Source organism: Tursiops truncatus, chromosome 12 (assembly GCF_011762595.2).
Source record: "Tursiops truncatus isolate mTurTru1 chromosome 12, mTurTru1.mat.Y, whole genome shotgun sequence".
NCBI classification, from domain to species: Eukaryota; Metazoa; Chordata; class Mammalia; order Artiodactyla; family Delphinidae; genus Tursiops; species Tursiops truncatus.
In genome coordinates, this window is record NC_047045.1 from 68,842,604 (window position 1) to 68,855,229 (window position 12,626).

The following is a 12,626-nucleotide window of genomic DNA, read 5'->3' on the forward strand; positions in this document are numbered from 1 at the left end:
TAGTAGGTGCTCAATAGATATTGTTAAATGAATGGATGGATGAGTAAGTATCTTGTTCATATGGCTGTAAGCAGGATGTCATCCAAATATGGGATTTTGTTTCTAAAATTCAGTCTGAAATAACTGGAGAAACAGTATGCTGGCAGCTTCACATTACTCTGTGATTGATTAAGTGCTTTCTTCTTTTTTTTCCAAGAAAAAAAGGTGGGGGTGGGTTGGGGGGGACAGGACTTTCTTTCTGTATTTTTCCTTCTCCACCAGCTACTCCTTATGAATGTAAACAGTATGAGTAACCCTCTCTCTACATCCAGTATATGTGTAACATTGGTGCCCTTTTAAACCACAAATGTAAAAATTGAGCTACCCACCTTCATGCATGTAAGCCATTTAACTCTCTCTTGGTGTCAAAAATTGAGATGATTGAGGAGGGTCACAGAAAGAAATTATAAGGCACAGTACTCACTTTTTCAACTTAACATCAATCTGGTAAATATTTCTATAAAGGAGGATGAAATTATTTATTTTAATTGATGCTCAATCAGATTGGATTATCCTTATTATCGATAACCTCACATTGCCCAAACAAATCAGTCATTTATTTCATTAGTCATTAATTCTTGAGTTCTTTTAAGTACAGTATCATGCCAGCTTCTATGAGGAATACAAAAGATGCCAGTCCTTGCAGTCTTAACATGATTTATCATGAAACTGTCCACTAACTACATAAAATATTATCTGATTAAGTATAATCTATATACTAGAGTCCTTAAGAGATTCGGACAGAAAGAAATGTTTACCTTCGTAAAGAAACTTATCACCTAAAAGTCCTGACTTCAGGGACGGCCAAAAATGGCAAATGATTAGCCATTTTCTTCATCCTCTACTACCCATGTCAGGCCAGTTATTGGAACTTAGATATGATCTCAGAATCTTTCTCAACACACCACTCTAGCCACAATCAAGTATGATGAAATTTATTTTTCATCTCTGGGCTCAAGCCTTGTAAGGGTTGGAGAAAAGTCTTTGCTTACATTATCTAACACATGAACCCTGTCCAAGTACACACCCAAAAGAACACCATCAACTCCTAAATCCATCAAAGAAGAGGTATTCATTTCTCTACATGGTCTAACAAAATGATACTAGTTTACTTTAGGTCTTAAATTACTTATGTCAAATGGTGACTGTATCTATAAATCCAACAAAATACTTTATCATAAAGGCTCATTCCATAACAAATCACATGAATGAAATTATAAAAACTAATGTGTTCACTGTAACAAACAATACAAAAGCACGTAAAATAGAAAATTCCAAGTTTACTGGCCCTTCTAATAGTCCATTCCCCAGAGGTGGCCACAGTTAAGTTTGGTATATATCCTTCAAACTTCTTTTATATTTACAAAAGGAACAATAAAATGTGTGTGTGTGTGTATTCATGTGTGAGCTATACTAGTTTACCAAAATATTTCTGGCAAATTTAAAATTTGTAAATGAAATACAGTATTTAAATAATAGATGACTGATAATGCAAATTTTAAAGCCATTTAATTTTATGGTAATGCCATTTTATTTTATATCTAACATAGCTTAGTGTCAAAATGAAACACGGGAAAAATGCATTAACCCGGTGCTTTTTCAACATGAAAGATGTTCCAAATACATGTTTCATATTTCATAATGAAAGATTCCACCCAAATCTTGTTAAAGCTCAAAAAAATGGAACTTTCAATTGAAAAACATCCTGAACAGATGGTGGTACCACATAGATTGAAAAAGAAATATCTAATTTGTGTTTATATGAGAAATGTGAAACATGAGAAATGTGCACGGAGAGGCACATCCATAGATATTCATGAAAACACTTGCCCTGAAGCACAGGTTGTTCAGCAGAGAAGGAAGCTTGCTGAGCGCTTACTTTAACACTTTCATTTTATATATAAGGAAGCAGACTCAAAGGTCACAAAGCCAAGAACAGAGGCAGCACCAGAACCGCAACCCACGGTCTCTTGCTGTGCTTGCTGTACAAAACCGTGCTGCCTCGGCATTCTTTAACGTGAGGAATTGTATTATACAGATGAGGCTTTTCTTAAAATATATGTATGGTTTAAACACAATTGCCTTTGTTTCCAAATCTCACTTCTTAGCATCCTGGATGCCTCTATCTCAGGACCCCTAGCCACCCCCAAGCCTGCAATTCTTTCTCCTCTGCTCCAAGCTGGATTCTCCACTCTCTTCCATTAGCAACCTCCCGTCGGTTCATCTCCCCTCTGCCCAGAACCCTGCCCTACATTCATCCTTAGCAAAGTCTGGAGGCTCAAAAATGGGAAATGTGGATGTGCTCATCTCCAGATTGGGAGCCACAACTGTCAGAGAGATAAATCGTAAGTCAAGGTGGCTTTAGGAAAGCCAAAGGTACATTTCTATTATTAATGATAACCAGGCCTGGGAGAGAGAATCTGATCCCCACAAACAATTACACAGCCAACGTCCTGACGCGAGTACGATATTCACAGGGAGATTTACTTTCCAAATACGGGGCAGCCCTATAATTCGGGATAGAATTTAACCTTTGAAAGCTCACATAATAGTGGCGCTCTTACTTTTGAAAACAGATACACCCTTTTTCATAACGATATCACATCAGAAGCTCAACATAGAAAACAGATAAAAATTCAACAGATGAGTTGAAGGAGCAACAAGGTAAAATACGATTTGCTTTACTTTTCCCTCGTCTCTTCTCCCAATCCACACCCACCTTTGAGCACTCCTGAGGAATCTACAGTTCCAGAGAACAAGTTTGAGAACCACTACTTTATATATTTTGACATATTCACCTTTATTAAGCAATGTCAACACCTATATAAGACAGGGTAAATGACGTGTGTGAAAACACTGTAAATTGACAATAATGGAAAGTGTTCTATTTATCTGGTGGCTAAAAACTTCATGCTCTTATTTTCCCCAAACATTAATGAACTATTTATAAATACCTTCTTCTGTATTGGATAATATGTATATTAAAAGCCATTTTTTTCTGATCACAAATGCACCCCACATGTACCCCTGGCCAAGGACTATTCCATCCATGGCAGGAGGAGGGCATGCCCCAGCACCAGCTGCTCAGGCATGCTGCTCAGAGAACCGTACCCTTCTGTGCCTCAGGTGCCATCTCCCACACCCCCCCAAAATTCCAAACCTTCAAACTGCTAAAGACACTATATGCCCTTTGATCCTCCTCCAAAAACACCCCACAAAAAATCAGCCTTATCAGCTCAAAGCTCATGCTTTTAGCCCCTCTCCCCAAAATCCCAGGCTAGGTAATTGTGCTCCTGGGGTAAGGGGTTGTTAGGGCTGGGCAGTTACCAAATACCATCCTATCCCATCCCCCCACACACACCACTCCCCTCCATCTCTCTTACCTCTACATGCTTCTTCTCTCTTCCTCAGCTCAAAGTCCTCAGGTTCGTGGACTCACACAAATTGATGCTTGAGGAACCTATTATTATTGCAGTTGGACCTTCAGCCAGATGTTGATCCAAGTTGAGGCCGAGCCAATATTTGATTATCTCTGATAAGAGTGACTCCAAGTTCACACACCTCTACTGAAGCTAAAATTGGTGTAGTTGCCAAAATAGTACTCAAAAGTACTAGACTTTCTCCAAAGAGAAATGACCTCCAATTTGGGCGAGATGATCATAACTAAATAAATCAAAATCATAAACATCTGACATGTGGCTGACAAATATAAGTAAAGGCTGGTGGTGATATCTGGGAGTCTAGGAAAGGAGACTTGAAGAAGAGCGTTTCATCCGGCGAGGCGTCTCTACCACGTGCAATAACGTGCAAGGGGGAGGCTGGCCGGCCAGCCCGCCAGCAAAGAAGTCCTTGTTCATGAACAGGTGAAGGGCATATCATAGGCGTCCATGGCTTTGCGACACTGGCACTGAATCAGTCAACTCTTTTGTTCTCTTTTCTCAGCAAGTAGCCCTCCAGCCTTTAACTGGTTACCCCTGCCGTGAGGAAAATGCCTAAACCTGGCTGAGAAAAAGTAAATGGGTCTGCTAGGCACTTTCATCTTTCAGCTATAACTTAATAATCTGAAAATGGGATGCGTTAGATTCTTATGAGTTAACTTAGTGCGACCCAAACCCACAGGTCCTGCTAAAGTGCATCCAACATCTGGGCGAGACTCAAGAGCCTTTGTGTCTAACAATGAAGGTCCCAATCAAAGTCCTCTCCCAATACCTCCCCTCCAGTTCCCTTTCCCAGAGATCCTGTGATTTCCTCATCTCTAACCCCTGTTCCCAATAATAAAGAAGAATCACTTATACTTTGACAAAACTATTCACACCCCTAGCCCTAATTCTAACCCTAAGTTTCCCAGATATTTTTAATATATTTAGCAAATGTATTCAACAAATAGATTCTGCCTATCATAGTCACTCAAGAAATCTTCTCTCATGTCTTGTGAATTTCCGGGAGCCCGTCAGAGGAAGCTTTGTCTTGCCACTAATATTCTTCCATCCTGAAGGCTTCCCAGCAAGTAAACATGCTTTAGTCTTTGGGGATACCTGGGGTGGTTCTGGGGCATCAGCCTCGAGGCCTCAGTTATTTGTACCTTTACTCTTTCATCTCTCTATCCCTAATGCCACCCACTGTTCCTGCATCCCCAGGTGATGGGGATTTGAAAGGCCATTCTAACCCTGCAGCAAGGACACATCCCTTCTCCCCCTCCAGGAAGCTTTCTCAAACTCCTTGAGAGCCCTCTGATCTCTTCTTTTCAGGAGACCGTGCCACACCTATTTAGCATTTACATTAATTGCACCCTAGGCTAAATGCTGACTTTCTACCTTCCAGTATCACCTATAGCATCCAACACTATCCTGGGCACATACATTTTTAATTGCTTGATTGAGAAGGTCAAAAATGATGAATTGAAAGATATGAAATTGGGGGCCATCTGCACCTGAAAGTAGAAAGGTCATCTATGAAGTTTAAGTATACTTCTTCATGAGAAAAAATGAACCAACGATGAGGGGCTACTCAAAAACATTCTTCCTTTATACATTTCTGTATCTTGTACAATAAAGAGATTCTTGGTCATACTTTTCCACTGCAAATTACCAATTAACATCCTAATTAAAATCTGACCCACATCTAGGAGCTCTCTGTACGGAGCCATGATCCCTTCGCCCCCCACCGCTTCAGGGACCAGACACATGTATGTGAAAGGGGATATGCTAGGAAATATTATTTCTGCACCAGAACCACCAGCTGCAGATGAAAGCAGTTAAGTCGCTGAGCAATAAAGCTGACGATTTTTTCTAGTAATATTACAACACATTACTGGAAGTTGGAGAGAGGGGTTCCCCCTTTGAAAGCTCTTCCATGTGTGACTTCCTTATGGCTTCCCCAGTCTTCCCCTACCCCCTGTAGGAACTGACTCCCACCTAATAAACCTCAAAGAAAAATGTAATTTATGTAGAAATCAACAGTAAGTGGAAAGTCACTGGGTGACAGTGTGTGTAGACAGTTGTAACAGATGCCCATGATTACAGACTCTGTGCCTTTAAGCTCCAGGGAGAGTCAACCTCAGTCATAGTCGAATCAGCAACAGCATGAAGCAGGAGAAAGGCACAGGGCTAAATTGCAGAAGACAAAGCTTCTCACTTCAGTTCATCTACCCATTAGCTTATATGACTTTAGCTGCTAACGTTTAGCAAGTCAGCCTCTCCCAATTCCAGTTTCTTCAGCTGGAAAGAAGAACAATGCTATCTGCCCAGTTTACCAGTGCTTCCACTGGGATCCAGTTAGGTTAGAGAAGAAAAACAAGAGCAGAGGCCACTCCTGATTGAGGCTTTATCACAGCCAGGTGTCCAGAATTACAGCATCATAGCTGTTAATCCTCACAAGCCTCCTGTAGCTCACATTAACATCTTCATTTTACAAATGAGCAGACACAGCTAGTTAAGGCCCTTGCCCAAGGTCACTAGCTAGTAAATTATTCAAACTCAGGGGCTCTTTAGCCTATGCTTTAAGTACCACATTATACTGCCTCTCTCCGTTTTTGAAATAAAATTGAAAACTAAGAGTCTATAAACATGTTCAATCAAAATGTAAGACAACAGATCCCCAAAGAAGCTGGCAGCCATATTTGATTCACCCATTTCTTTTTGACTCTTTTCCCAGTAAGTGCTTACTTCCGCCCCTTCCACCAATTTTTTTTTCTTCCACCAATTTTGTCAAACTCCTTTCTCCTCCTGAACTCTTTCTTCTAGTTATTCCCTTTGTATTCCTCTTACAGTTTTCCTTTTATGTCCCTCTATTAAATCATTTTAAGCTTTCCTAATTAACACTATGAGAACCACCCCAAAAAAGTATAACCTTTAAAAGTGCATGTAATTAAAAGAATTTACCTAAATATTAAGTGGAACTAAATATTTAGGAAGAATGTAGGGAAAAAAAGAATGTAGGACACATTTACATTTTTTCTTTCTGTTTGCTTAACAACCTTTCTTGGATTAACTTTAGACAGAGCTGAGACTTTTACAAAGGTAAAATGACAGAAAGCCTAGTAAATTTTTAAAAGAGTCATCATGAAACCAAAGTCATTTCTACTTTAGACTGTCAGCATATAAGTACACGAGAATGTCATCAGATTGAAAAATAAGAACACAGATTTGACTACACACAGAATCCTAAATTCTCAGAGCTTTTGCAGAAGGGCGGGCGTTATTTTCCCATTCCAGTGCTGCCTCTGATTGATGCCCTTCCCCCAAAGCTGATGGAGCTTCTCTTTCCTCTGGGCCACACGGCACTTTGTTCATCCTCTACCTGTATTATCATCATAACCGGGTTCTGACTGGCATCTTCACATCCTTCGCCTCCACTAGACAGACATGGCTAGGGCAAAAACCAGCATTTTCCTTATCTTTGTATTTTGAGCATGCTTACAATCAAGGTCCTCGGCACAAATTTGTTGAATAAATGGAACAAAACCTCACATGCAGTAGAAAAACATGCAACCTCAGACAGACTGGGGTTATCACAAGGCAGGACACATTGGTGATTACTGGCTCTTGATGTGCCTAAATGAAAATAATATAAAGCCTTTGGTTTTGGGGAAGAGGAAATATACACGGTGCATTTTTTGAACCGCCATCCGCAGATGGGGCAGGCTGGAGCTTGCCCGCTTTTCATCTGGACGAGACTGATTTTCTGAGTTACAGTTTACACCAACACTGTTACAGATCTGATCACCTGAAAACAACCCCCCTGCTTTCCTTTCCAGGCATGGTGATTCTTCCTCTCCCCTCCCCTTAGTCTACACATCACTTGCAGAACAAATGCATTCGTCCTTTGTTGCCACTGCACCAGAATTTTGTATTATTATTCCGATTTCTCCCTTTTCAGCACACTACCACACATCCCATACTATCTTATCTTGAGAACAAATTCTTAGGGGCTACTTTACAGATGAGGAAACACTGTGCTTAAAATTTGCTCGATGCCACGCAGTAGAATCCAAGTTCTCCTACCTCCTGCTTCCTAACCAGGCAACCCCCAGCAAAATCCCCAGGGAAACTTTTACAAAAATGCCCAGGTCAGGGTTTCAGCCCCACCACCTGTGATTCAGGACCTTTGGGGTGGCCCCAATAGGGCTAATTTGAAAAACTCTCCAGGTGCTTACGAGAGGTGCCTCAGGTTAGGCAGCCCCGCACCAGACAACATAAATCTTGTGTGTCATTATGTACTCCATGAACACTTCGGAGTCATTTCTTCTTTCTTTCAAAGATGGTCAAGACTACGATATTGAGGTAGCTGCAATAGTTGTCACTTGACTCATTTTTCTCAATAGAACAAGGGGCTCCTGTGGACCTCCTTCACACTTGGTAAGTGAAACTAGTACCGGGGGTCGTTTTCCCTCGGCAACCCTCCCCCACCAACACGCACACACACACGCACGGGCGCCTTCGCTGATACCAAAACAACACAGCTGCGCACCTGCAAACGCTACCCCGACTACCTTCACCCAACAAGGACACCCTGCCCCCGTCATTCTGCTGTGCGTCGCCTAGGGTGCCCGGGGTGCCACGGCCCCCGGTCCCTTTTCTCCTTAAGTCTATGGGGACTTCCCTCGCCTCCACTCTGTCATTTTCTTCCCATCAACTCAGTCTCTCTGGGGACGAGCTACGCTTGAACTTGAGATTCTCACGTTTGGGGTGGTTCAGAAATGATTACCCTTTGGTAACGCAGACCTCCAGCCCCCTCCGCCCCCTCAGCCTCTGTGCGCCCTGAACTTGGATCAGGCAAAACACGCCCCCCGCGGGAGACGGCGGGGCGAGCGGGAGGTGGCAGCGCCTCCGCTCCCTCGTCACCGTCACCCGCCCCGCCCCGCGCAGGAGCGAGCAGCCGCGGGCTGGAGAGAAAGGGGAAGCACGCCCCGAGCCGCACAAAGGCGGCCGCCCGCGGCCCGGACGCCCCGCAGCACGCCCGAGCGGCCTCGCCGGGCGGCCTGCACCCTGCGGCCGCCGCGCACGGGGCACCTGCCGCCCCGCGGCCGCCTGCGCGCCCACCCGGCCCCTCGCGCCCACCTGAGCGCCGCGCCCCCCGCGCCCGGCTCCGGCGGCCGCCCCGCCCCGCCGCGCGCCTCACTTTCTCGTCCTTCCGACTCGCCGCCGAGTTTCTCTTCCCTGCAAAGTTCCAGAGCCGGACCCCGCGGCCTGGCGCCGGCAGTCGGAGGGAAGCGGGCCGGGCCGGGCGGCCGCGGGGCGAGCGGCGCGGCTCCGGCTCGGCGGCGCGGAAAAGGAGAAGGGGCAGGGGAGGAAGGGGCGGGGAGCCTCGGCGGGGTGATCCCCTCCGACCCCAGCCTGCCCGCCGTAGCTGCTCCGGGGGATTCGTGCGCTGGTTTTCCGCCCCGGCGTTGGCCGCTCTGCCTCTCTCCCAGCGACACCGTTGGCATCACCTCCAGCTGCCAAGAGTTCGGGCTCTGGGGTCAGGCTGCTTCGGTTCAAATCTTGCTCCACTGCTTAACAAGTGTGTTATATTACGCAATTTACTTCACCCGTCTTTGCAAAATTAGGAAAAGAATAGTACCCATCCGGGACGAATTGAGATTTTGTGGGGCCTGAAACGTAAACAATGGGGGGAGGGGTGTTCTTCAAGGGAAGATAGGAAATTAGATGCAGGACTTCGGGGGGGACTCGTGTAAGTAAGGGGGCCTGCTGCTGAAGCCTCATTAGCTTTATGTGTCAAATGCTCTCCGTCAGGTTGTTGCGAGAATTAAATGAGGCGAACGGCGAGAAACGTCTGGAATGGGGCCTGGCACACTCAACAGGTGTTGTTTATCGGGATGATTTCCCTGTAACCGGTCAGGTGGACCTGAGAGGGGAGGAAATGACACTGATTGTCAATTATGTGACAGATGTTTTAAGTACACATAATTCATGCACAAACGTTACGCCAATTTTACAGCTCAAAAATCTCAGGCGTAGAGAAGCCATGTAACTTGCTCGTGGCCCATGGTCACACACAACCCAATTCTGTCACATTGCAACTACCCGGTTTTTCCACAGTTCCACCTCACAAATGTTGATGTGTAAATATATCACTATAACTTTATTGTTTGAGCAAGAAAAGAAGAAATTCCCCCCATGAGGGAACGAAGTGCCTCAGCAATACCTGTATTTCTGAATTTTCACTGCAGAATTTCCCCAGCTAAGTACAGCAGCAAATGGATTGCCCTTGAAACTACACGGCCTGCGTGTGAAGTACCCTGCTGCAAAATCGATAAATGGCTTTACTTAAATGTGTTCAGGTCACACATTTGCTTGCTCGGCTAGCATTATGTGTTTACTTTTTCTATCGATTATTAATACTACTGCAATTCAGATTAATGGGTTTATAAACTATCCCCAAAGGGCTTATAAACTAAGACAAACAATAGCATAATGAAAGGAAGTCTCCTTGTATAAGGCACTTAGAGTATAAAAAATTACATACTTTTGAATCTCTCTGAATCTCTACATCTCTTTGTTTCTAGTTGTAGTTACCCTCCATTAACAGCTGAAATCTCAAAACTGTGTAAATGTCTCTTTTCACACAGATAGCTGGGATTTGAACCCAGTTTTGCTTGAATTCTAAACCTTGGCTCTTTTTCCTACACTTCAGTGAGAAGAGAAGAAACTAACAAAAATACACAAAGTCACATGTCTTGCAAAGTGGGAGAAAAGAAGATATCAATTCTAGTAGTTATTTTCTTAAGTTTCTATAGCAGAAGAACAAAACGTAAAGCTTAGACCCACAACTTGCTTTTGTAGAACGAGAAAAAGTGCCTAGTGTAGTGCCAGGCACATAACAGTATATTTGTTGAATGAATGAATTCATAAAAGAATTAATGAAGTGGTACTTGGTGGTGGTTTTTTTTTTTTTTTTTTTTTTTTTTGCGGTATGCGGGCTTCTCACTGTTGTGACCTCTCCCGTTGCGGAGCGCAGGCTCAGTGGCCAGGGCTCACGGGCCCAGCCGCTCTGCCGCATGTGGGATCTTCCCGGACCGGGGCACGAACCCGTGTCCCCTGCACCGGCAGGCGGACTCTCAACCACTGCGCCACCAGGGAAGCCCAGTGGTGCTTATTAAGTCAATGGGTGTTGATTCTTGTAAAATGACACCATAGCAAAGAGCTTTTTCTTTCCCCTCTATTTTTTCTCGCTGTCTCCACTCTTGAGTCACTATTGGCCAATAAAATGTGCAAATCAAATTAAGAGGGAGCAAAAGGAAAAAGGAGAGAACAAAGAATAAAAGGACCATAAGCAAGAGTGGGGGAAGAATGAGGAGGGACATCCTTTTTCTTGCCTGTTTCTCAGAGGGAAAAGATTTTATATCTAAGAAATATGAAAAAAAAATTCAAAAGGACGTCAAATCCTGTAAATTGTGAGGTCGAAGCCATAGTTTTGTTTTTATTGTATTTGTGCAAAAAAACCCACAATATTTTGTTAAGACAGAAAATAAAATACCTGCCTCTAAGCAATCCGTTGGTGCCTCCCCCCCCCCTAACTAGTTAGTCACCTTGTGGCTTTGGATGGGCTGGGGGATGGGAGGTACAGGTTTAGATAAAAAAGGCAAGTTCACTACCTCTCCCTCAGGCAGGGAAGCATTCATGCAGGAAGTGAACTTTCAAAGACTTTCAAAAACAAATTCAATAAAGGAAGTGAGAGAGGGGGCATACATGCAACTTTCAAGGAATAGGTGATTTTTCAGAAATTCTGAGGAGGGGATGAAATGGTGGCTCTAATGAAGGGAATCACAGTGAACATTTTAATGTTTACCCAGGCAAGCTGACTCAGAGTCCGTGCTCTTTAGCCCATGCAGTTAAGCACTTCCAAGTAGAGCACGTTAGACCATCTGATGTAGATACAGCAGGCTGGAGAGTAGAAAAGGAGGGGGAAAGGAACTCTAGGTGCTTTCTTAAATGACCTGCAGAAGATGTGAGGTTCTTGAGCCTAAATTTAAAGCAAAGTTTAAAGAAATGGGTGAAGGGGATCAAAAGGTCAAAAACAAAAACACATGTGTTAAATGAATGAATATGTTGGCCAAACTGCAATCTGAGTCACCTCTTACAAAAAACAAGAACACACAATTGACTTTACTCATTCAACTTTCATTCAATAAATATTTAGTATTTTTAGCCTTGTATTTTTTTTTATCACAATGTATACATATAGCTCATGAACGAATAAACATAAAGTTAAGCATATTGAGAGAAAATAACTTCCACTCTGCATTTTTTCATTGCGCACAAGGTCAGCTTTGATGCTCAGCAAATGAAATATAATTTTTTCAATTTTTTTTTTTTTGCAGTACGCGGGCCTCTCACTGTTATGGCCTCTCCCGTTGCGGAGCACAGGCTCCGGATGCGCAGGCTCAGCGGCCATGGCTCACGGGCCCAGCCACTCCGCAGCACGTGGGATCTTCCCGGACCAGGGCACGAACCTGCATCCCCTGCATCGGCAGGCGGACTCTCAACCACTGCACCACCAGGGAAGCCCCCCTTCTGTATTTTTAATAGATGAATAGCAAATCACTTATGGTATAATTCTCTAACAAGACCAAACAATAAATGTATTACCAATAAAAAAATATACAATGATTAAAACGGATACTTGTCTCTACTCACAGATTTCAAGAGTAAGGTTATAAGACAGTATATCCTGAAGTATTATAACTGTTTTGTTGCAGCAAAGCTATGGAACAACTCTATTAAAATTACATCAAAATATAAAATGCAAAAAATGGTGGAAATGCAAGGAAACGTTGACAAATCCACTACTTGTTGGAGGAGGTCATCGAGAGGACGTGACCACTGGTAGACTTGAGAGCTGGACCTGGGCAATCAGAGGTCCTTAACCCCCCACCACACCCCCATCCTTGGAATATTTGCTCTACCCACCCTTCCCACAGTGCAAGCCATGTTCAAGGACATAGCCTTGAGAGAGAAAGGTGTTGCTGAGACCATCTGGACTGTGTACGTGACTGAACCCAGTTAAGGCCTCTATATAAACTTTTAAGATTGGTAGGTGCAGAGTTCTACTCACCTTTTAGCCGCCCCAGACAAGCTTCATGTGTA

General features: G+C 43.7%; 2 protein-coding genes across 5 annotated transcripts in view; one reads left to right on the forward strand and one right to left on the reverse strand.

Annotated features, from left to right (window-relative positions):
• Positions 1–8,797, reverse strand: part of PLAGL1 (PLAG1 like zinc finger 1) — a 99,973-nt gene extending 91,176 nt beyond the window's left edge. For 2 of the 4 annotated variants that reach the window (XM_073789690.1, XM_073789687.1), the window contains exon 1: positions 8,659–8,797. The gene's annotated coding sequence lies outside the window, so the exon portion shown is untranslated. Of the gene's footprint in view, positions 1–3,422; positions 3,444–8,658 lie in introns of those variants that run through there. The other 2 variants (XM_073789689.1, XM_073789686.1) reach the window with 2 other exon arrangements.
• Positions 1–12,253, forward strand: part of LOC141275969 (uncharacterized) — a 35,476-nt gene extending 23,223 nt beyond the window's left edge. Inside the window, exons 3-4 of the mRNA XM_073789313.1 lie at positions 8,260–9,039; positions 9,273–12,253. Of these exons, the coding sequence (XP_073645414.1) occupies positions 8,260–9,039; positions 9,273–9,510 (1,018 nt within the window). The 3' untranslated portion in view covers positions 9,511–12,253. The remainder of the gene's footprint in view (positions 1–8,259; positions 9,040–9,272) is intronic.
• The last annotated feature ends 373 nt before the right edge of the window (positions 12,254–12,626 follow it).